The 24,218-nt window shown below is 43.3% G+C and overlaps 1 protein-coding gene across 1 annotated transcript in view; it reads left to right on the forward strand.

Moving 5' to 3' along the window:
* Window positions 1–242: 242 nt before the first annotated feature.
* dpf1 (double PHD fingers 1) overlaps window positions 243–24,218 on the forward strand; it is a 53,893-nt gene continuing 29,917 nt past the window's right edge. Inside the window, exons 1-8 of the mRNA XM_085479289.1 lie at window positions 243–469; window positions 12,812–12,841; window positions 13,405–13,565; window positions 16,738–16,845; window positions 17,324–17,451; window positions 18,759–18,848; window positions 19,693–19,771; window positions 19,874–20,005. Of these exons, the coding sequence (XP_085335415.1) occupies window positions 264–469; window positions 12,812–12,841; window positions 13,405–13,565; window positions 16,738–16,845; window positions 17,324–17,451; window positions 18,759–18,848; window positions 19,693–19,771; window positions 19,874–20,005 (934 nt within the window). The 5' untranslated portion in view covers window positions 243–263. The remainder of the gene's footprint in view (window positions 470–12,811; window positions 12,842–13,404; window positions 13,566–16,737; window positions 16,846–17,323; window positions 17,452–18,758; window positions 18,849–19,692; window positions 19,772–19,873; window positions 20,006–24,218) is intronic.

The raw sequence follows: 24,218 nt of genomic DNA on the forward strand, positions 1-24,218 counted from the left end.
AATTTAGTGTTTAGCTGCTATAAGAGCCAGAGTCATCATCATCACCCAGACAAGGGAACGATGCTTATAGGAGAGACTGACAGAAAGTCCTGCAACCCAACCTCAACATAACTGTGGTGGATTTTCTTCTTCTTCTTTCTTTTCTATAAATTCGGATGGGGGGTATGGGGGGCATTGCCCTAACAAGTCCGAGGCGGGACCGTGGTCCACTTAAACCGCTACCCCCGCTGGAACTTGTAGTACTGTGCTCCTCGGCGCGTCTCATGTTGACATGCATAAAAACTACACTTCCCCAAAGCTGTCACAGAGCGCTCCCGCCTCCCATTGGCTGGCCGCTCCAGCCGCAGCCCCAGAGAATGAATGAAATTGAAATAGCTGCTACATTACATGTACAATACCGGGCTCTGCAGTGTTGCATTCTATCATACTATATCAAAATGGCCACAGCGGTACAGAACCCCCTCAAATCGTAAGTACAACACGTTTCCTGAGTGTTTGCGCTTTTTTCGGTCATTGTGCATGCTGTCACTGTCAATTTAAGCCCCTCAATTTCCCACATATTTCCCCAGCATGATTACCAACGCGTCTATATGCATGCAGTGCATACAGCGGAGAATGAGATAACGTCAGGAGAGGCGAATCAGCCCCGGAGAAAAGTTAGATTTAAAGCTGATGGAGGTTTCTGGGAGGTTTTTTCGGGCATGAGTGGTGGGGGGATTATTGCGCGCTCCGATGCAATTCATATAATCATTTCTCTGAGCCGACAGCAGCGTGTGTGCAGAGATATGGAGGAATGCTGGAGGTAGATTTGGGTGACCCGGTATGTCCCTTGCCAGTGTAGCCAGCCAAGATCACGGCCAAAGCCGGGCTGGAGTGGCAAGGCTGTCCGGGAGGAAGGGGGATGGTTTAGATGGCTTTACAGTACCTGTGTGTATATTTTGTTGAAGGGGGGCTGAGAGGAGGTAAACAAGTAGACTGAACGAAGTGCTCCGTTCCCGGGTTTTTAGGCTGCAGCGTTACCTTTACCGCCGGACCTCTTGGAAACGTATAGTGCGAGGTAAATAACGCTCCTCGAAGACTTGCTTTCATCTTCGGCGCTTAAAATAAAGCCTGGAATCCAACCCAAAGCCCGGCGCTTTACATTTAGTGCAGCTACATCACAGCGGACATTTATCTCCACTGACAGACGTTAAAGCGGCGGGTTTCCCCGTAAAGTTTCTTCCGCGATGATCCCCTTTGTGCAGTTTTTTTTTGGGTGGTGGGGGTGGTGGGAGTGGAATGTCTTTTTTTTGTTTTTTTGTTTTTTGTTCTGAGACTGGTTTCAGCGGAATGCAGACGCCTGCTGCCCGCCTCAGCTCCCGGCCAAAAAGGTGGCTGATGTGCGTCTGTCAGCGGGTACGCACGTTCAGCCAAAAAAACAAAAAACAATAGCTCGAGTACCTTGGAGTGTTTGAGCATACAAACGCTCCAGCTCAGGCAGTTTGAAACAAAGAAAAGTCACAAGACCTATGTGCCAAAGGAAGGAGGGAGGGGGGGAGGCACATCGGATGCTGTGCAGGTTTTTACCTGAGCAGGGAGATGGGATATAGTGTCTGTCTGTCAGCTTCTCCGAGAGGCGACATTTCGCGCATTTCCATGAACGACTGCCCTGTACGTGCCTGCTGTGAAAAGCTCCTCACAGGAGAGAGGGAACTGGATTTGTAACGGTGCTGATTGGTCAGCAAGCCCTGATTGACTGTGATGGTATTTTGGGGGTGTTTTGGTTCAAAGTACTTGAACTACAACGCAACGCAGGGACCACAGATATAACGCAAACACGCAGGAGATGAATCATTTATTTTTGGTTTATATATGCTCTAAAGGGCAGGTATGTGGCAATGCCGATGACGGGACGAGAATGGATGGGTGGAAAAGGATGAAGGCTCCTCTTCTCTCCTCCACAGGATCCAAGCAAAGAAAAAGTGTGTCCAGATTGTTCCCAGAGGCCCTCAGTGGCACCATGTCAGGGGATTAAATTGACTCATTTGCATGGAGTACACACCAAGACACACAAACAGAGAACACAGGGTTTTGGTACAAGGAGGAGAATAGAATGAGGGGTGGGGGGAGTGTACAAAAGACAGCAAAGTAAGTGGTTAGAAAGAGTGACTAATGAACTACAGCCCAATTTTGAGTGGACTTACACTGATTTATTTTTAAGTGCTTCAAGTTAGACCAGAACCTCCATATTGTTAGCCAGTATCAACCCTGCAGGGATGCTGGATTCCCTTAAAGCACGTGAGAAGAGGACAAAGCTGGATGTATTTATTTATTTATTACACAAGGCCACAGCAATCAAAGCGGCCTTTAATATCTCACCAACTGCATAAATGCCATCATTACGCAGTGTGGGTTTAACTGTGTTCCAGTTACCGCTCTGCAATGGGCTTTTAAACAAGCCCTTGTAATTAGCATGTCTACAAACAAACTTGCTATTAGAGGCTTACAAATTAGGGGCCCATCCAGTAAAATGGGCCAAACAACCAGCAAAATTGGGTTCAAAGTCAGCCCTAATAGGGTGGCTGAGCCCTGCGCGCCTGGAGACGATGCCTGTTGTGCCCATGAATGTCCCCAGACCTTGCTGGATCTCTGCGGCGAATTAGCTTTAATTCAGTGTATATAAATCTTTGGGAAGCTGCTGGTCCCCACTGTCCAGCTGAGTGTGAGCGGGACACTGTGACAGCCAGTCTACGTGAGTGGAGGTATGGTGGAGGGTTGATGTGCAACAGCAAATGAGGGGAGGAGAACACCGAGCTCCATTCAATCTGCTGGGCATTTCCCTACCAGCCCTTCTCCCTGTCTATCACTCTCTCTCTCTCTCTCTGCTGGATTAGACTCGTTTATAATCTCTCTTTCTCCCTCCCTTTTACTTCCTCTCTGTCCTCCCATCACCCTGCTGCCCTCTCTTCCACTATATGCCTCCCTCCTTCTTCGCCGCTTTCCCCATCCATCACTAGTTTTGCCATCTCTCGTTTTTATTCAGCCATCTCCTTTCTCTCGCTCCCTCTCTCTCTTTTTGTTGTCCATTTTCCTTCTTTTTGGCCTCAAACCATCTGAGCCCTCTCCCCTCCCACCACTCTTCTTTACATTGTGAATCAAGGCATGGCCACTCTTTTAATAAACTACATCGATGAGAAATTCCTACGCATTCTCTCAGATCCCTCGAAACTCCGTTATATAGCTTACAGCTAAGAGTTCCTTAAGATGTATCTACTGTATATTTGGGCCATCCACTGCCAAGAAAGGGCTTTTAGTATACTGTCACCACATTATATAATGTTTCATAAGAGTTATGGTGTTTACAAAAGACACCCTGAATATTTGGGCTTCTGGATGTCTGCTTATAAGTCATCTTTAAAATCCTCTGCAGATGAAAGTCTTTCGGGAGGAGAGCGCAATTAAATGAAATTTCAGACTTTGCAGCAATCACTTAAAGGCACAGGTGGCAGAACTGATCAAAATGACAGTGGATGGCGTGTGCATTTCCACGATATTACTTCCCCGTGCTGGTTAGAGAGGGAGATGTAGATAGTTGCGCGCTGTGGCACTGGCAGCAGTCGTGGTGGCAGGGCCCTATATGATATTATTTCTGCCCTGCCTGACTGAGCTAAATGAGTTCCGTGTAATAACCGGCTCTGTGTGCAAACAGCCCCGCGTGATGGCTGAAGCCACAGCCTGAGCATCCATTTCTAGATCTTTCCCTCTCCTTTCAATCTCTCCCTTTCATTCCCTCACTCGCTCATTTGTGTGGCATCGCGCGTGTGTACGGAGGTAGACAGGAAGGCACACAAACACGCACACACTGTTGCACTCTCTCATTTCCTCTCTTACTCTCAGTTTTTTTCTTCACCCGTATGGGAGTAAGCCTGAGGTCTGATGTTTTTAAGGGTATTTCTTTTTCCGACTTATTCCTTTCATCATCCCCTTATTTAGACTTTCTATCTGTTTTACTTTTTTTATGAAGACAGGAGAGAGAGAAACACACACACAGTGTGTGTGAGAGAGAGAGCGAGAAAGAGAGAGACATAGATAAGTATTTTTAGCTCTATGACCTATTTCTCCAGTGCTACCTAACTGACTGTCAGTCAGCTGCACTGCTTTGGGACTTTGCGTGATTTCCAGCTAGGGAATTTGGAATTTGTAGTTCTGTTTGGTTGGAACTTGAAGTCCAAACTAAAGGCGTGGTAGGAAAGGAACAGAATATATTAAGCCTCTAGTCTCCTCAACATTATTTCTTCTCTCTTGTCAGTCCCCATTTATATTATTCCCAGTGTCTGTGCGCGTCCACTGGTTCCCTATCAGGAGTTGTTGAGGGAGGAGTCAACAAAAAACCCCAGTGCCTGCTTTCCTCTGCAGCACTTTAATAAGGATGCACAGTGGTGTGGGGAAGTGGGGGTCTGTAGGTTTGGTGGGGTGGGCTGGGGGCCACTAATAAACACACACACGTAGCCACACATGCAGACACACGTGCGCACCCAGATACAGAGGTAGGGAATCCATCGCCTTAATAAGAGGCCAAGTGCAGTGGTGATAAATCTCACCTGAAGGAGCTGTTCACAGGCAGATTGCCTTACCCTGATGTACTGCCCTCAATGCACACTGCAGCCAGTTATAGGCTATATACACCCACCCACGCGCGGGGATGTATGCGCACGCAAACACAAACAATCAGCGCGCATAAACAGGCACGCACGAGCGATAGCCGCACGCATATGTAGAGACAAACAAACGCAAGCGGCAATCGTGAACAGACACATGGACATGGTGGGCCTGTGATTCACAGATTTAGAGGGTTTCTCGGAGAACCACACCCAGCGGACAAGCAGGCAGACGCACAACTCTTCATTAAAATCGCATGCAGCAGGTAACACAAAGCGCTGACAGAAACGACACGATCTGTTGCACGGCCCTGCCTGTTTCTGCCTCCCTCCGTCAGATCTCTCGTCATGTTCAAATATGCAAACAGTCAGTTGCAGACACACACACAAACACTCGTGCACATACACACATGGCCATACCCAGTGCTGTGACAGCCATTCGAGGAAACTGACGCTTTCCAGCTGGTAGCGTGGCAGACGTCCGCTCCTGCACAGACACAGCCACACTCCTGTCTGTCCATCTGTCTGTCTGTCACTGTCAAACTGAATGTGCGGCCTCTTTGTCTTTTTCTGACTGGCGTGCACGCTCTCAGTCACACACACACACACACACACACACACACACACACACACACACACACACACACACACACACACACACACACACGTTTTCATTAACCTGCATACAGGAGTAGGACTGCATTAGTGCATGCACTCCAAATGTATGTGTCTCACTCTTCAACCCAATTTTTTTTTACTCTTGATCTGCGTTTGCCAGACCACATCTCTCTACAATACTTCATCAATATGCATGCAATATCTGCTAGTGTGTGTTCACGGGCAGCCATCCACACATATTTCAGTAGCCCAGCCTAGATATACTATATACACATACAAATATCTATATATTCCTACTACTGCAGCCTTGCAGTCTTCAGAAGAACAGAAAAATGTGTTGCTGTGAACAAGTGCACATGCACACACAGAAAGAAGAGAGAGAGAGAGAGAAAAAGACAAATCATTCGACTGAGAGAGAGAGAGAGAGAGAGGAGGAGAGTGGAAAAGAAATTGAATTGGGGATGGTGAGGGTGGAGGGGCATGAGGAGGAGGAGGAGGGGTGAATTGGTAAGGGTGATATTGCATAGTTTAATCTGTTGAGTTCAGCCATGGAGGGGCTGGGGTGGGGGAAGGGGAGGCACGGAACAGTGGTAGGCCGCCTGATATTAGTTCTCCTCTGCGAGCACACACACACACACACACACACACACACACACACACACACACACACACACACACACACACACACACACACTGTGGGCTGGCATTTGTGTGTGTGTGTGTGTGGGTACAGATGGACAATGGTGGATAGGACAGGTGTGTGGACAGGTGTACAGGCTTGAGTATGTAGGCACAAGTGTTTCTACAGGCTCCAAACTCAACCGAGACGTGCACACAGCTACCAGCCACGCTGTCGGCAGCATTTGCTAACAAATCTTAAGTGCAGAACACAATCTGCCCTCAGTCCTCAAAAAGCCATTTACAAGTGAACTACTTCATTTCCTTACAGTTTAATTACCTAATTCCACCCAGTTGGAAACCACCACTGAAATGAAATCCTTTGTTGGAATGGACATTTCTTGTAATTTCTGATTCCCTCATATTTTCCCCACCCAATAATATGACTTCACCTCTAGGGGGAGCCCTCTGTTTCCCTATCGGTTGGGGAACCAGCTAATTGGTGTGGTTAATTGCACCATAATAGAAAAATGCTGGCGGCAGTCTACGTGCGTTTGAGCGCCAGTGCAACCCTGGGCCGAGGCTCAGTGTGCGCTGAAGTGGACTTCTGCTGGATGGGACTTGAGGGATCACGGAGAGAGTCAGACAATGGCTTACCCAGGGTGGTCCTGGTGGGGTGGCTGTGCTTTTTTTTAAGGATGCTTCTGTATCTACTGCCTGTCAGCTGCACCAGTCTGTTTATTTGTGTGCGTGCTCCCAGTGATACCAGTTACTTCAGTGTTTTCATGGAGGCCTCTCCCTCCCTGCTGTTTGCTTAGTGCAGGCTGAGGCAGACAGCTCAGTGTGGGCTTAGGATTCATACACACATATACACACACACATTCACAAACACACAGTCTGCATGCTCCAGGCACTCTCATTCTCTTTTCTTATCTAATCTCGAGCCTGTGTTTGTATGTGTGGCTAAAGGTTCATATTATTACTGCCTGTGCATGCAAGCATCTCCTCCGTCTGCATGCCTCCTCTTTGTTTTTGTGGCTAAATATTACCCATACAAATGCATATAGCGCCATTGGTGGTGTTACTTTAAGTATTTCTGTGTGCAGGCACCCTTGCACAGGTGTCCTTTCCAGTTTTTGTGCCCTTGCATAGTGCGGATCTGCTTGATTGTCATTTCTGTCATGTCTGCATGGACATTTTTGGTAGTCAGCTCCAGTTTGTTGGAGAGCTGGCTCCATGCCAGTTCATTACTAAAGCGGCTACTATTTCTCCCTGCTCTTGCGAGTCTGTTTGCATCCATTAGTGTAAAATATAGCTGAAATAAACCTGAAATAGAAATACATGTTGAAAAATATCACAGATGAAAACGATTGGAATTGTAAAATTAGTTTTCATGCTGATTGAGGCACATAACCCCTGTCTTCATGTGTCTGTGTGTGTCTGTGTGTGTGTGTGTGCGTTCACTGATGTGGAATCAGGTTTCGGCTTTTCTTAATCGGCTGTGTGGTTTGATGATAGGCAGTTTGGTTTCTCTGTGTGTTCCCCTGTGGTCTGTGTTTTCACCAACTGCTTGGCTGGTATAGGACCACAGTGGCCACAAGCCAGAGAGGTGCAGATGTTTCCCTGTCTGTGCTAAACATCTGTGTGGAGTAGGGGTGTCAAACATAGGGAGAGGGGCCCAGATCTGGCCTGCCAAAGGGTCACATTTGTCCCACTGCATGGCTTTGCAAAGTGTGAAATGTGCAGCCAAGTCATACCTGCCACTTGTCTGGTGTGGTGGGGCCAGCCTTACTGCACAGGAGCAAAAATTCAAAGGACAATGTTAAAAGTATTTCTAGAAGTTGCTTGAATGATAAAAACATAAAAATAATATTGTTGTTCAGTTACAGGAATTCTACATATGAAGACATGTAGTGACAGCAAACACAAGGAATGTGGAATACTATAGACGCAGAGTTGAAATTGCACTTAATTTTTATTTAAGATATCTTGGAACGTTTATGGTCTGTTTTTGTTCAGTTAAATCATGAAATGATAAAATAATTTAAGAACAAATAATACATTACTCTGGGACGAGATCGCAGATCCGAGCAGAGGAAATGAGCTTCCTCCGAGAGGTTTTGGGGCTCTCTGTTTCCCTCAGCAATGATCCTATCTCTGATTTCAGTGCTGAGTGGCTCAGAATTGAACTGCCGTGCCTCCGCATCGAAAAGAGCCACTTGTGGTATTTGACTTGCATGCCTCCTGGACAGCTCCTATTTGAGGTGTTTCTGGCATGTCCAGCAGGGACAGAGGCTTGGGCTATGTGTCTCGGCTGAGTAGAGCTGGAGGAGGTGGTCAGGGACAAGGCGGTGGACAGATGACACTAAAGAGGGGTAATGGTTTCACAATTTTTAGCTATGGCCCATTTAAATGTGGTTTGTCCAGAATATATGGCCACAAACTAAAAGGCGACACCCTGGTCTGCTTTCTTCCTTATTGACGTTTTAAAAAAACTAGTTCAGCATTTTGGGAAATGTCTCCTTCCCTCTTGATACCTTTACAATGGAGCCATGCTACTTGTTTTCAGTCTAAGATAAGCTGACAATCACCTGGCTACAACTTAATACAACAAACAGTTGCGTCTGTCATGAGCGGCTTTTAAAGCGGCGACTGTGTCGCACCTGCAGATCCACAAGGGAGCACAGGGTGTCCTCTGGTGAATTGAGAACAGCTTCTCTTTTTTTCTTTTTCAATTTCACTGCTATTCAGATTTAATATTCTTTTTAGCAAGCTGGCCAGCACAAAGGCAGACAGAATTTAAGGCAATATTTGGTGATCACACTTTTTCCTGCTGTTGCCACCCACTCAATGTGATTTCTGAATCAAATCTAAGAACCAGCGATTATTACTTTTCAAATCGATGTTGAATGTCGGACCAACGCTCGTTGCTATTTGCAGCTGAATTGGGGGTTTTACTCTCCAGAGAAATGTTTGTGAGAGCTCAAAAATTAAAAAAAAAAAGTGTCCGAAATAAGCTTTCCACACATCCCCTGCCCCCGCTCTGCTACTGTGGGGATCTGCTCTTTTTCTCCCAAACTTTCATTCCCCATCTCTTCCCGGATGTCACTTTCTTCTGCCTCTTGCTCTCTCCTCAGCCCATCTCACCCTGCGTCCTCTCTTTCTTCAAGTGGCGTCTCCCAGCTTTCTCTGCGGGTATCTTCCTCCTCGTACAGCTCTACTGCTGTACGAGCCTTCAAACTGGCAAACAGTCATGCGGCTCTCCTATCACAATATAATGAGATTGCAAGCGCCCAAATTGAAAGAAGCCATTTTCTACAGCTGTCAACTTATTATCGAGGAGGGACCGACTTATTCTGGCGCCTCTAAAGGCAGCAGAGGAGAGAGAGGGATGGAGGTGATGGAGAGATCGAAGGGAGCAGGTTTTGAAAAATGGAGGGGGAGGAATGTGGGGAGCTGTTTTACATTTAACATTTTTCTTTTTCCGCTCTCTCCCAGTCTCTCTGGTATTTCAGTTTGGTCACTAGCACAGCCTTGAAGTCCGGGTCTTTTATTCACCATGTTCTTGTTAATATTTTAAACAGCACCGTGTAAGGCTTTCTAGGCCTGTGAACGTATGCGCCCGTTTGAGCGCCTCTCATCAAGTGTGAGTGTTTATTCTCCGTCCTCATGACTATTTATACAAACAGCAGGTACTGGATATTTGTCTCTGAGGGAATGGATTTCTCTATTTTGGCCAAGCGTCTCCCGGCCCATTTAAAATTCAGGCATTTAGGTATTGCTTTTATCCGTAGCACCTCCTAATGAGTGAGTGGTGTCTGAGTGGCTCTGTGGATCTAACCTGTTATTTTCTGGACAGGCCTCTAGTGCAATTCGTTTTTTTCTTTTCCAGTTGTTTATTGTAAACTGCAGGGAGGAGCATGGGCACAGCTCTAAAAGAAAAAAAGTGAAATAAGGTGAGGAAAAGTTCTGCTGACGCACCTTTTACACGGCCGTGAAATACTTTGATGGTCAGATATGCATGGCCGCCTGAAGGGACAGAGCTGAAAGGAGCGTATTCTCCTCAGCAGAAGGGGAGCAGCAGCTCCTTTCCAAAGACATGCAAACAGACATGAGCGCAGCATTGATGCCCCAGTCGCATCCTTTAAATGTCATATGTTGGCCCGAATGGTTGCAGAGCTGGTTTAGGAGGTTTTGAAGATTCAGTACACAAGCTGTCAGTCATCACAAGCATCTGCTGGGTCCGATGGCAGTGCTGAGTTTGTTCTTATTTCCAAACAGGACAGCTGATTCTACTTGACATTGTCACAAGAGGGTTTTCCCTCGTCTTTCAGACCTAATTCTGCTTTCATTCTGTGTTGATTGGGGTAATATGCTCTGTTTGTGCGTCCATATTGAGCTGTAGCGTAGTGTGACGTTAATCCAGCTTTTTATTAATGAGCCAGGCTGGTGAGTTTTTTATTCCCGTGAGCTGGTTTACTTTTTGTCTGCCAGTTAGTAGGTTTGTTAAAATGATTTAACAGTAGGGCTGGGTGATATGGCCTAAAATTTATATCGCGATATAATTTGAAGCATGTGCGGTAATGATATATATCACGATATATTCTTTTCTTCTGTTCTTCTTTTCCACACTATAAGGCGCACTTAAAATCCTTTAATTTTCTCAAAAATCGAGAGTGTGTCTTATGTATGAATTCTGGTTGTGCTTACTGACCTTGAACCGATTTTGGCGTGCAGAAATCTGTTAAAAAAGGTTTTAGTACAACTTTGGTAAGCTGCACTGCTTGATGGATTGTCAGAGCATTACGGCTGAGGGGCTTCGCAGAGTAATCTGAGTCCAAAACTCCATCGGCGTCAGGTCCCAAAGTCAAACAACACTAAGAGTTAAAAACGGTCTAAATTCTTTCATCTTTAATTAAGTCATCAGCGTTGCTGCTTTATCGGGTGTAACAATTAAGTTTTACATCCATGAAAACAGGATTTATTAAATTTAACAGAGTTAGAAGTTAACAGGAAGTTAGCTCGCTAGTTTACACCTAAACATTTCATACCATGTTCTGACTGAGAGATTTTTGAAACTAATTAAAACGTACAGCTCTGCTACCACTTCCAACATAAATGAAGCCAGAAAACTAAACAGCAGTGGCGTTTGCAGGGTCACTGAAGTTGGACTACCTGGTATATAATGATTTAGATTTTTAACCGGAAACTCTTTTATCTACACGTCTATCCATGCCACAACCTTCCATGCAGTTAAAGTTGTGGTATGCCTACGTGACCCTGGACCAAGATCAATTATGATGATCCAGGAACAACACCAACGCAGGGCTATCAGACACACCCTAGTGACCACAGTATTTTCTGTGGGATGAGAGGGGGAAGTAATGAGACATACTCCTTTATTAAAGCATTGATTTTGACATAAACAGGAGGTAAATATAGGTGATGCTAATGCCATTAGCTAATGCTTCTGCTCTATTTAGGTCCCAGCCTCAAATAATGTGGCTGCTGTGATAAATGTCAAACAAAGTCCAAATATGGAGCAGGCTGAGCCGGATGGATGATTATCAAAATATCAAACTTTAACACAATTTTTCCACATCTAAAACATAGTCGACATAATATTTTTCATGGCCATCATTGTTCCCTGAGCTTCACCTTGTGTTTACTGTTATAACCAGTGATGAGAGGGGTTCTTCAACCTCTTAAAAGTAAGGGGAAAAAAAGAGGATAAAAGTGGACCTTTTATGCCACGCTGCAAAATTTCCATAAACGTTTGTGTGAGTTCTTCTGAAGGACATTGTTTAATTTAGTGAATTGTTGAAAGGTGCGTGTTGCCTGTTTAAAGTGAAGCTTCATCAGCTTTACACACCAAAGTCTGTTGACAGGTGTTTGCGGAATATGTGTGTGTGTGGCGTTTAAAGTCTTATGCATCTCCAAAGGGACTCAAGTCCCTCAACTCCTTTGAGTCAGCATCAGGTGGGGCTGCAGACTAAAAGAAACCTGAAAGTGATAAAAAAAAAACGTTGTGGGTGTTGAAATGAACTTACTATTCCTTGTGGTCTGGTCCTCCTCTCCACTTCAGGCTAGACCCTCAAGGCTGCATTAGCCATTACTAGCATAACAATGTCTGAAGTGAGCTGCCGAAGGTCAAATTGCATTGTGGAAAATGTGTGTGCCAGGTTGTGACAAGACAGAATTACATGTGGAATTAAAAAAAAGAGTATTTCTGGCTCTGCTCCATGAATTCTGATGATTTTTCTTTTTAAAAAGCCTTTATGAGTCTGGCAGTGGTAAAAGAAGGCAATGCTAAATCAGTGGAGGAAAACTGCATTGTGGAGATACAACCGAATAACACACAAATCTACATCTAATCGTTCAGTTAATAGGCCACGCCCCTTCAGTGGTTGGACAGAAACAAGAAAAAAAAAAGGTCAAGAAATCGCTACCAGCCACTACCTTGCACTGTCTTTGTGAGCTCGCTGTTGGCCCTCGATGACTGCATGCGTGTGCGCGCGCTCGCGCAGTTTTGTGTGTCGTGTATCTATCGTCTGTATAGTAGAGTGACCTTGATGTCTGTGCTCAGCAGGAAGACGCTAGAGAGGAGTGATTAACAAGAGAGAGACAAAAAGAGGAGAGAGAGAAGTGCAAAGAAAGATGAAAACGTAAAACACAAAGGGAGGAGAAAAAAAAGAACAGCAGGAGAACAGGGGGAGTGGGAAAGTTAAACACGCAAGTAAAAAAAGATAGGAAAGAAAAACAGTCTTGGAAACAAGTGAGAGAGCGAGAGAGACAGAGCGAGGGAAACGAGTTGTGAAAGAATGAGAAGCCAAATGAACGGGGGGGCAAATTAGGGTGGGGTGGAGGAATGACTCACCGCACATCTACTCACTTTTTTCTCCTTCTTCTTCTTCTTCTTCTTCTTCTTCTCCCTGCAGGCAATCTGGAGGTGCAGTCATCAAGAACAGGTACGAAGGGGTGTGGGAGAGGGGTGGGGTGGTGAGGTTGAGTGGAGGGAGGGACAAAGGGAAGAATATCCCACTGCATGTTAATCAAACTCACACTTGTACAGGTGGGAAAATACTGTGCATACATTGTTCTTGCAGTGAGAATAAAGTGTTATATACTCTCTTACTGTACAGGATGTGTGTGTCTGTGTGTATGGGTGTGTGGTGTTAACAGTGAGTGGTCGCCAGCTTGTCTGCTGTGACCCAGGTTATTAGGACTGTGCATCTCCACTCCTACCTACACACACACACACACACACACACACACACACACACACACACACACACACACACACACACACACACACACACACACACACACACACAAAGACTGTAGCTGTCCATGACTGTTCACCCACTGCCCCTTTTGATGGTTTGGGTGTGTGCAAGCTTCAGGTTGCTCCTTGTTCTACTTAAAGCCTTCCTCTTTTGACTCACACGCCACACTGGACCTCCTCTTGTCCTTCACCTTTAACCCCTCCCTATAACCTCCATCCTTGTTCTTCCCCTTTGCTCTGACTCAGTCTTGGAGAGGAGTTTTATAAGGAGGCCATCGAACACTGTCGCAGCTACAATGCCCGTCTGTGTGCAGAGCGCTCCATGCGGCTCCCTTTCCTGGACTCCCAGACCGGGGTGGCCCAGAGCAACTGCTACATCTGGATGGAGAAGAACCACCGTGGACCAGGTTTGTGTATGTGTGTGTGTTTTTTAGTGTTTTTACCCATCAGAGTGTTCTTCCTCTTCTTCTCCTATGTTGGTGTGTGTGTATGCCAGCTGTTGTGCTACACGAACTGTTCTCTCCAGTCGCTCATCACGCTTCTTCCTTCCTTCCATCCTCTGCTCTGCTTGTTTCTGTCTTTCCTTTTCATGCCTCCTACCTCTCACACCTCAACTTTTTTCCCCCAAAGGGTGTTTCCTCATTGCTTTTTCCTTCTCTGTAACATCAGTGTATTTTGGCACTGACTCAGACAGCCCTGTAGGCGATGTTACGCCGCTGGCACCAGCTATTCCAGAGACAACACACTTATGTGCGTGTAGTTTTGTGTAATGCCTGATGCATTAACCATTTTGGTTTGTATAATTTCACTTTCAGATAAAACTTTATTTTCAGTGTAACCCAAATTAGAATTGAACTCACTTATTGAATTTTTAAAATAATTTTTAATTTTTATTTCGTGTTTGTAGATTTAAAGTTGTTTTTCTTTGTTTAATTTCACTACTTTTTGTTACTGGCCAAATAACTTTGAACAAAATTGCCACATTTTCTAAAACCACCAAACAAAACTTCATTGTTCATTGGATATTTTACACACGCACATTAACCCAACACAGCACCATCACACTTTTCTTTGGAGTGGTTTCGTCACACTGAGATCCAATAACTACTATTATAGCATCCAATGGTGCACAGAGGACACAATATGATTTTTCCTGTAGTGTCACATACCCATACCAACATTTGTGGCCACATTAGCTGGCATCAGGGCTGTAGAGTGGTGAATGACAGTTAAATAAGCTACATTTTTGTAGTTTAGTGGTAGTTCAAGTAGTTAAAGACAACATGAAACACTAAACATATAAAGGCTAATTTACACCACTGAGCCCTCCTCAAAACTGATATACTGTAGATATAACTCCGTGAAGCTGGATTTAAAAAAACAAGTGCTTAAGGTTTTAAAAAAATGTTTAGCACCATCTTCTGACATCATGTGGTTGGTTGGTTGTGGTTAATAGCCTTACATTAAAGCAGTGTTTCCCAACCTTTTGGAGCCATGGCACATAGCACACAGCACACCACCAAACAAAAAATTTCACAAAAAACATATTGACAAAAAACATGCACCAGCTATAGCGGCTATAGTTTGTTCCCAATATACCATTTTTGCTTTCTTCTGACTACTACTCATGCTAGGACCTTCCTCTGGGTTGGACTTTTCTCCAGGACCCAGGTCAGATTGACTACTTTTGCTTTTCAAATATTTATCTATTGCTGTTACACCCTGCATTGTCGCATGACAATGTAATTTCTTCTTCATCTTCTTCTGTTTAATTGGCAGTTGGCAACCCATTTAATTGGAGCAAGAAGTTGTACTGCCCTCTAGTGGAAGAGAATGTAGTAATTGTTTTGCCCGTTACGCTGGTCGCTTAGCGTACCAATCAGGTGAAACCATATATTCTTCCAAGGGACACCTGATCATTTCTCACGGCACTCCTATGCGCACAGTGGTTGGGAAACACTGAGCTAGCTAACATAAGCTAATATAAGTCTATTATCATCAACCAACCACATGACGTCACGTTCCGTACTGACAGAAGATGGCGCTAAACATGTTTTTAATACTTTAAGCACCTATTTCTTAAATCCAGCTTCACAGACAGAGTTGCATCCATGCCGGTTTTTGAGAGCAGGGCTCCATGGTGTAAATTAGTGTTTCATGTCATCTTTAGAAACACACAAAACAGTCAAAAGTAATCTAACTACTGAAAGCACAACTTGGGTCATAAAAGAAAACAGGAGATTTTTTTATTTTCAGCTTTAATTTGACCATTTGCAAGTTTCCACTCTAAGTACATCACTTTCACTAGTTATGGCCTCTCCTGATTTTATCCTGTCCGCTCTGAAGACATGGCCAGGTTAGTTAGCTGAGGGTCTTTTGTAGTATTATATTTTTGTTATATCACATGTACATATATCGTTTTTTATAAGCACCCATTCACACCCAGTCACAGAAGCACTTTTTTAAATGTTTTTTTGCCTAAGTGCTTTCTGTCTCACATTCACACTCCGGTGAATGGATCAGAAAGCAACTTTGGTTCAGTATCTGTCTGTATACTATACTGGAGCAGCCAGGGATTGAACCATTAACCTTTGGATTACTAGATGACCTACTCCACCTCATGAGATGAGCTGCTCTAGCCCTCCTCAAAACAGTTTCAGAGCAGTTTCCCAAGAACACCAAGTTTCGGATGAATTACTACGAGATCAGGTTGACACATAAATGCAGGGGTACTTTCACAGGGGTCACTGGTGGTCACAAGATGGTAACAGTAGGTAACACCAATGGCCAGTGGTCCCTCTAGAGTTTCCTCAACAAGGCCATTTGGGCTAAAGGCTCACAACACCCAGTAATGATAGTACCAGTGATGAATGTACTGAAGTACAGTTATGTTATATAATGTATTTGCTCTTTATTTATTTGTTATACTGTTTTCTCCTTCTACTTCACTATGTATTTGCAAGTTGCAACTCGTACAATTTATTTTAGGTCTTATTTTGCCGAATATAAAAATAAATCTTCCAATAAATGTATTATAGATAAAGTGACACAGCAGTATATAAGTAATTAGCTGTAATATAAATATTATATACACAGAATACACAGAACACTGCATAATTAATACTTTAAGTAAAACTTTTACACTGTTATTTAAGGATGAAGACTTTTACTTAAAGGGTGTAATGCCTATTTCACTACTATTTCAAGCAGAAGAATAAGAATAAATGTTTAGTTCTTATGCAATGCTACCTTTTCTGTAACACCATCTGTGTCGGGCCACTGCTCTGCACACGAGCTCTCGAGATAAACTAAAATAACAAACCTGAATAAATAACTGCGAAATGTTGTAAAATATAAAATGTGTTAGCGTTTAGCACCGCTGTGTCTACAGTCGCTCACAGTCTCTGGATGTGGGCTGTCTAGTTAATGATGTAAAACACCAAAATTAGTTACTTGGTAATTTATTCCAGCACATCAGACTTTGACATGCCAGAATTATGATTATTTAATAACCTACTTTCCTTCATGTACTAATTAATGTATCAATCATGCCAGTATGTGTGTTCCTCTGTATTTCAGGTCACGCTCCGGGCCAGTTGTACACATACCCCGCTCGCTGCTGGCGCAAGAAGAGACGGCTAAACATCTTGGAGGACCCGCGGCTTGTACCGATCGAGTTCAAGATAGGTGAGTAGGAAATGGGATGAACAGAAACTCTTGAAAGAAACTGCAGAATATCTCAACTATGTTAGGTGTGGTAGACATTGCTTATAAATTCAGAGTCACACAGAATATCTCTTTTCTTTGAAAACTTTATGGATGTTATTGTATAACTAACTTCAGTGGAGTGATCATATTTGTAGAAAACTTTAACCTCATGCTTAAGTAACTTTTCTTATTTTCTTATTTTACCAACATTTTACAGCAATTGGTTAATGCTTTGAGAAATTTAAAAACAGCAATTTTCCACAAGTGTTATACAATCATATGACGCTAAAATGGCCATGATCATTTCAGCCTCTGTGCCGTAGAGATGCTAAAAGTCACTGCAGTTTCATGAACAAGCCAAATGTCGTGTCCTCGGGGCTCTGTCAGCTCGGCTGTGCACGCCAGCGTGAAGTCGTGCTCTCTGCTGCTTTCTGATTGTAATCGTCTCGTTCCACAGACTACGAGGCATCTTTAAAGAAGGAGGGGGGGATCCCAGACGGTCCCGTGCTGGAGTCGCTGCTTGCTGGGGAAACCCTGGACAAGAAGGTAGAAACCAAGGAAGAAGAGCCCATGAGCGAGTGTCAGGTGAGACGCTGCTTCCTCTTTCCTCGGTCGTTTCTCTCTCTGTAGTTCTTTGTTGCTCTCCACGTCTTGTTGTTTTCTTCTCATGTCAGGCTGTCTGTCTTTTTTTATCCATCTGTGTTTGCGTTTCTTTGTCTGTCTATGCCTTTTTGTGTGTGCACGTCTCTCTCTCTCTCTCTTGGAGTGTGCGTTTTGGCGGTGACATGGGCTCCTGCGGCTCCTGACAGCGTGTGCGTGTTTCCCATCACTGCACTTGTGGCTTGTTGTTTTACGGGGATCCCGCTCAGTTGTTTCACAGACTTTGAAAATTGTTTTCTTTTTATCTTCTTTACATTAAAAGGAAACATAACTTATGTGCAAAAACTTAATGCTCATCTGTCTGGAGTATTTCACCAGCTCGAGGCTGCCGCTGTTGAACTCTCACGGACAGCTAATCAATCAGCAGTTGAGTGAATAGCGCTCACAGTGGCCCTTTGAGAGCTGGAGTCGTGTTTAGGGCCTCTAATCCGGGGCTTCCCCCAACTCCTGCTCTTCAGCAGGCAGGCGTTATACCGTGTGTCCCATCAAACACTCAACTATCAGCTTTTTACACTTTTCTTACTACAATATTTGAGCTCAGTGTCTGTGATATTCCACACATGAATATATTTGAACAAAGCTGGTGTCTTTGTTAAAATAGATGTTTAGTCCTACTAAAGCTCTTGCTAATAGAACGCTAAAAGCCTCTCATCCAAGAGGGGCACTCCACTGATTTTACACATAGTCTTCAGTTTATTCATCACAACGGACTCTGCACAGCCTGTGAAGTTTCTAATGAATAGGCTGTAATGCATACTCAAGTGAACCTTTTTGGGGGATTTAGGACACAATGGAGTTCGGTAAAAGAAGCTATCAAGTTTTAATATAGGAAGTGGAAGTATGTTTTTGTTGGCTGACCCAAAAGGAAGAGTATGTCTGACACTTCTGCCTGCCTTTACTCATTCTGTTATGCCCCCCTCATCCCATGATTTACCCAGTTTTATTAGATTTTCATGATCTACCTGTTTAATTGAGAAAATTGTGATTCAAATGTTGTCATATTTTATTGCAGCAAAACGGTGAAAGTATTGGTTATGTTCAGTGTTAATAGTGCTTTCATGCTGGGATCATCCGAACAAGTTAAAAACAGCAGGAAAGTGCGCAATTTAATTTAAACATACGGGCTCATGCAGGGTAAAAGGAAAAATAAATGACTTAAGCGATAAAAGGAAAGGAAACTAACCTGTATGACAGTCCATCTCTCCCTTTCTGTTTCTATATCTCACCAACAGAAGCTGCTTGTTGGGGATTTCCCTCATGAGCTGGAGGCGGATGACATGGATGAAGATGTTCCGAAGCGCAAGAACCGTACCAAAGCACGAGTAAGGAAACAGGGACATTTCAGTCTTTTCCACAGTAAATTACTTACTTGTTAATGTGGAAGAGCAGAATCAGGAAAAAACAAATGACCTAGTCTGAGCTCAGAGTTATCAGCTCCGAATCTGTGTCCTGTCTGTAAGACATAAAGGCACGCAGTGCTGGAGACGTGACAGTGTATAAGGAATGATTACTGGAAACTTCACATAAATGTAAAATATAAGTTAGAAATCTTTTCGTGCTTTTTCTGTGTACCAGACTTTGAAGTGAAGTGTCATTACACAAAACTAGAAGTTATTGCAAATAAATGCAAACAGATACAGTGATTAAAATCATGCTGGGAAGACCTCTTTTATAACATCTTTGATTAGATCAGACAGGTCTTTTTTTCCCCCCACACTCTTTTTGGGGATCCTATGGGAAGATAATCAAGTGTTAGCAATGCATTCTGAAAGTCACCACACACAAACTCTCTCTCTCTCTCTCTCTCTCTCTCTCACACACACACACACACACACACACACGCTTACACATACACCAGGGTTGCTAATTGGAACTGTTGCTCCCCTGCTAGGTGTCATCAGCCCCCTCCTGCTGGAAGTGGAGCTTTACACTGAGAGCAGATGATTAGAATGCAAACGTGTGTGTGTGTGTGTGTGTGTGTGTGTGTGTGTGTGTGTGTGTGTATTGTGAAACAGTGAGTGAGGAGTGTGCTGCTATGCTGTCTTTATTGTGTATGAGTGTACAAAACTTAGTACATAATAAGCGTGGAAGTTCAAACTTTTATGATTATATTACATGTATTTTTACAAGTGTGTGTGTGTCTGTGTGTGTGTGTGCTCTCTGCAGGCCTATGGTGTTGGGGGCATGAGAAAGAGACAAGAGCTGCCTGCCATTGAAGACAGAGACAAGCCTTATGTCTGTGACAGTGAGCGTCACATTTTCTATGGATTCATTTAAGTTTCTCCTTTCTCGTTTCTTCTTGCAAACGTAGATAAATCTAATATTATACACTGCGTGTGTGTTCCAGTCTGCGGGAAGCGCTATAAGAACCGCCCAGGGCTGAGTTACCACTACACTCACACACACCTGGCAGATGAGGAGGGTGAAGAAGACTCAGAGCGACACACGCTACCCTTCCAACGCAAGAACAACCACAAGCGTGAGTCTGCATTTATCTGTCTGTCCATTTGCAGGTTGTTGTGGAGAGTTTTCAGAATATTTGTATTCAAAACAGACTAAGTATAAAACATTTTCAGGGTCATACCAACCATCCTTCATAATCACAGCTGATTGCCTTGAAGTTACCCCAGTGGCATTAGGGATGGGTACAGTGCTGACAAAGCCAAGTCCAGTGTGCACTTGTGTGCATTTTATAATAAGATTTAAGCTGAGTTTTCAGCTCTCTTATTCACATTTTAGAACCTTTTTCAACCCCGGTCAAACAATGTGAGCTTCCTTAGTAGAAGAAAAAGGGGTTAAACGTGCATTATAGGACACACCACACCCTGCAGTGGGACTGAAAGTTTGCACTAGTTTGAGTCTGATGGATGCAGATTGTCACACTTTTGTTCTCTGTTAACTTCAAGTCTACAGAACGTGGCACATGACACTTCAATATTAGCATGACTGCCCTGAGGCAAAGTTAGCCCTAGGGTAATTTTGCTCTTTTTCTTTTCTTGCAATGTTTAACCTTTCAGGGATTTGGCTGCTGTAGCCCTGAGCTAATGTCACTGTCAGACCTCATTCAAACTTCTACTATTACCACTGTATCAATACTGTATAGAAACTTTTCAGAAGTGACAAGATAGCTATTTCTGAATGTACAAATGCATCATTATAATGTAGCATACTTGCTATTCATAGGGCGGGTTGAGGGAACACCAAAACAAGCACATGATCATCAGTCATGTCAGTCGCAATGATGAATGTCTATTTGAAATAAAGCACAACCACAGTGTTTAATATAAGCAAAACAACAGATACATTTTTGTATATGTTGATTGTGTGCCTGTGATTTGTGCCTGCCCTGCTACCTGCTTTCAGAACGTGCACACACAGACCAGTCGCTGTGAGGTTCCTGCCACAAATCTGGGTTTGACAAACTTTAGCAGGAGCTGAAGTTGTTGCTTTTACATGTTTTATTTACTCCTGCAGCTTTGTAGGGTTTCCTGCAGCAGCAGGATCAATACGTGCACCTTGACAATGTTCATTTTTCAACATAATTATTAATTTTTTCCAACACATAGAAAGGATGGGTCATGACGTGTGAACTGTTGATGTCTTCGGTAAAGTTCAAAACATTGTTCATAAATTCTCAATCACTATTTGCAGTTGTGATTTTATGAATAACTGTGAGCCTGGGTGTTTACTGTGACTAATCTTAGCACAAAAAGTGAGGACATTTGTTTTCGGTCGATCCTTTTGTTGTTGTAACAATGCTTGTCTAATCGATGCAATGAATCTTATACTGTTGGAAAGCCTGTGTATTTCCCCTTACATGGTGCCGGATTTGAAAATTAATTTGCGGGTTGAGCAGCAGAGTTGCCAACTTGCCAGGTCTTCTCTGTCAACGTCAAACAGCTTCTGCTATTCACTAGCTGGGACTACATCCTCATTTTAGGTTTGACAGCATTTCTAGTAGTTAATGGCAGATGGCTTGAACATGAATTGAGGCTGTGGGTAGAGGAAGGCTTCAGTGGCGGTGGCTCCCAGGCTGGGTAGATCCGCATGTACTAATGAGTAGTGAATGAACTGAAAAAGAGGAGGGAGGGTGGCGTAATATATAGAGAACCGGAAGGGTATGAAGGTGTGGTCCCAATCCTGAAATTCAGATGAGTTATCTCCTATTGACTCTTGTTTTGAACTCCTGGTACCCAAGATGGTGACAATTAGGAGCCTGATTGCTGCCTGATAGTGGTCAGCTGGTGTCTGCTCCAAGCATGCCAAGTTTGACTGATCTGAATAGGGCCTGTGGCATAGAGCAACTTTAAGATGATGCTCTGTAAAACCAAGATGCAGCATTATTTGGAGCGAGCACTAGTTCCATATAACAGTTGATATCAGATATAGGCTGTCCCAAGAAGACTGTGTTTCCTCATCCTGTCCACATTTAGGAACCGCAGTCTTCTACAGATTTACAGTCAAGGTGTGGAGGATGATTTGGCCGACAGCTCTTTACCCAGACAATCCAGAACAGACTGAACATAGCCACAGAGAAGATTTGGCAACTTTTTCATTAGAGCAACTCACATACTCAACTCTGCTGCTCAACCCACAAATTGTCCTCACAAACATGGCACTATTTAAGTGGAAATAATCAGACTTTTCAACAGTGTAAGATTTATTGGGAAGAATGGGACCAGATGGTAATAATGACAGCACATTTAACACATTTATTGTGAGATCAAGACAAATTAGATATGTTATCACATAGAGACTGTTTTGTGTGTTTCTGACAACATTAAAAAAAGAACTTTACACTTGTGATAGACTTACACCATGCCATCTCTCTTTATGATTTCAAGAGTTAAAGGTGCAATTCATCTAATTAAATTCACCAACTAAAAATTAGTACTTAGTCAAAAAAGGTCTAAGTCATGCATCCATTTCTAAGGGCCATTGGGAGATCTGACCAGGATACTGAAAGTTAGAGAAATGAAATTACCCAGACTGTAAAGGTTCTTCTACCCAACCATCATCTATTTTACTTAATTGTATACCTCAGCCTTTGCTGTGAATGCATATCAGTTGTTAATGAGCTTTTAACTGGCGCTGATCAATTTTAAAGAAGTGCTAGTTTACAAGTCATACTACAGTAAGGAACATTTCCATCACACTCTTTAGACATCAACTTCTAGTGTATGTACATTTTTTTTTTACAGGATGCAATATGGCTGCAGCTATCAAGGGCCTAATGAGAATCTCTTAATGCAGTGGTCCATAATATCATGAGGTAGTAATGATGATAGCGCTCGCTAATGCCTTCAGCTCTTCTTGAAGAGAATGTCGACAGCTATGCTGGGTTACAGATGAAATGTTTTTTCAGACTGACTAAAGTATCTAAAACATTAACTAGCGTTTTGTGACATTCATTAGCTCCAAAATATGAACTCTAGTGTATATAGTGATTTTTTTTCCCAATCTCACAACATTCATATTTGTAGTTCTGACTGAACAAAAAGGAAGTAATAACAATAAAAACAAAATGAAAAAATATGGGTAGCTGCACTGGCATCTTCCAAATTATTCTTTTTAACATTAGTATTCAAAATTTTGCAATGGATGTATGCATTCCCATTCTCTGTTTGTATGGTGTGTGTATAGTAACACAAACGTTTAAGGTGGTGCGCTTAACAAACATTACACCCGCATTAGCAGCGCCTTTCCATAATGATGTTACAATTAAGCTTAAAGCACAAGTGTGGCCAAATGCTGTTAAAATGTCAGGGTTTAAGAAAGGAAATATAAAGTGACTAAACCCGCGTAAACACAACACAGTTAAAAGAACTTGAAATGCAAATATTTAATTCATTTTAGTTCAATTAATTTTTATTTGCATAGGAAACAAATAGAAACACCCTACAATAATACAACCCCCCCCCCAACAATCAGAGAACTCCCTGTGAGCAAGCACTTGGCACCAGTGGGAAGGAAAAACTCCCCTTTTAACAGGAAGGAACGTCCAGCAGAACTGAGCTCAGAGAGCAGCAGCCGTCTGCCATGACCAGTTGGGGCTTGAATATGGGAGATATGTAGTCTTGCTTGCTTGTGGCAGTTTATAACCGTGCTGCAGCGTTTTGGACTAACTGCAGTCGGCTAAGCACTGACAAATTGACACCTGAATAATGATTATTATAATAGCGAAGCTGGATCGCTCTCTTAACGTCTCCAAATCAGAGAAATTGCTTCACTTTTGCTAGTATCATAGATGGAAGAATCTAGTTTTAATGACTGTGTTAATCTATTTGTCACAAGTTAGATTATTGTTAAAAATCAATTCCAGGTTCCTCGCAAATGGTTTTTATAATTCCTTATAGGGACAATGTTGTAAAGGTTAAAACACAATGACCTCTGTTTCCTGTATGAGTATGAAAAAGGACTGGGCCAAGAATGGACCCCTGGGGGACCCCATATAAGCACAGGGTTATTGAGGAAGATGTAACCCCTACCCACATAGCAAGCTGGTCTAGCCTAGATCTGGTATCAAGTCGGCACTGCTGGCTGTCTTCTGGTGTGGTAAGTGGTATGTCATCCAGATATGGGCCAGGCCTGCCATAGATGGCACTGTCTATGTGATGGCATGCCATATCTGGCCCGATTGTGGTTTGGTTTATGTGGCCCAGGCTAATAGAAAACAGGTCTGGCCCAGATCT

Source organism: Copadichromis virginalis, linkage group LG14 (genome assembly GCF_057382275.1).
Source record: "Copadichromis virginalis isolate Kocher_CV1m ecotype Utaka linkage group LG14, C_Virginalis_male_GT1.1, whole genome shotgun sequence".
Lineage (NCBI taxonomy): Eukaryota > Metazoa > Chordata > Actinopteri > Cichliformes > Cichlidae > Copadichromis > Copadichromis virginalis.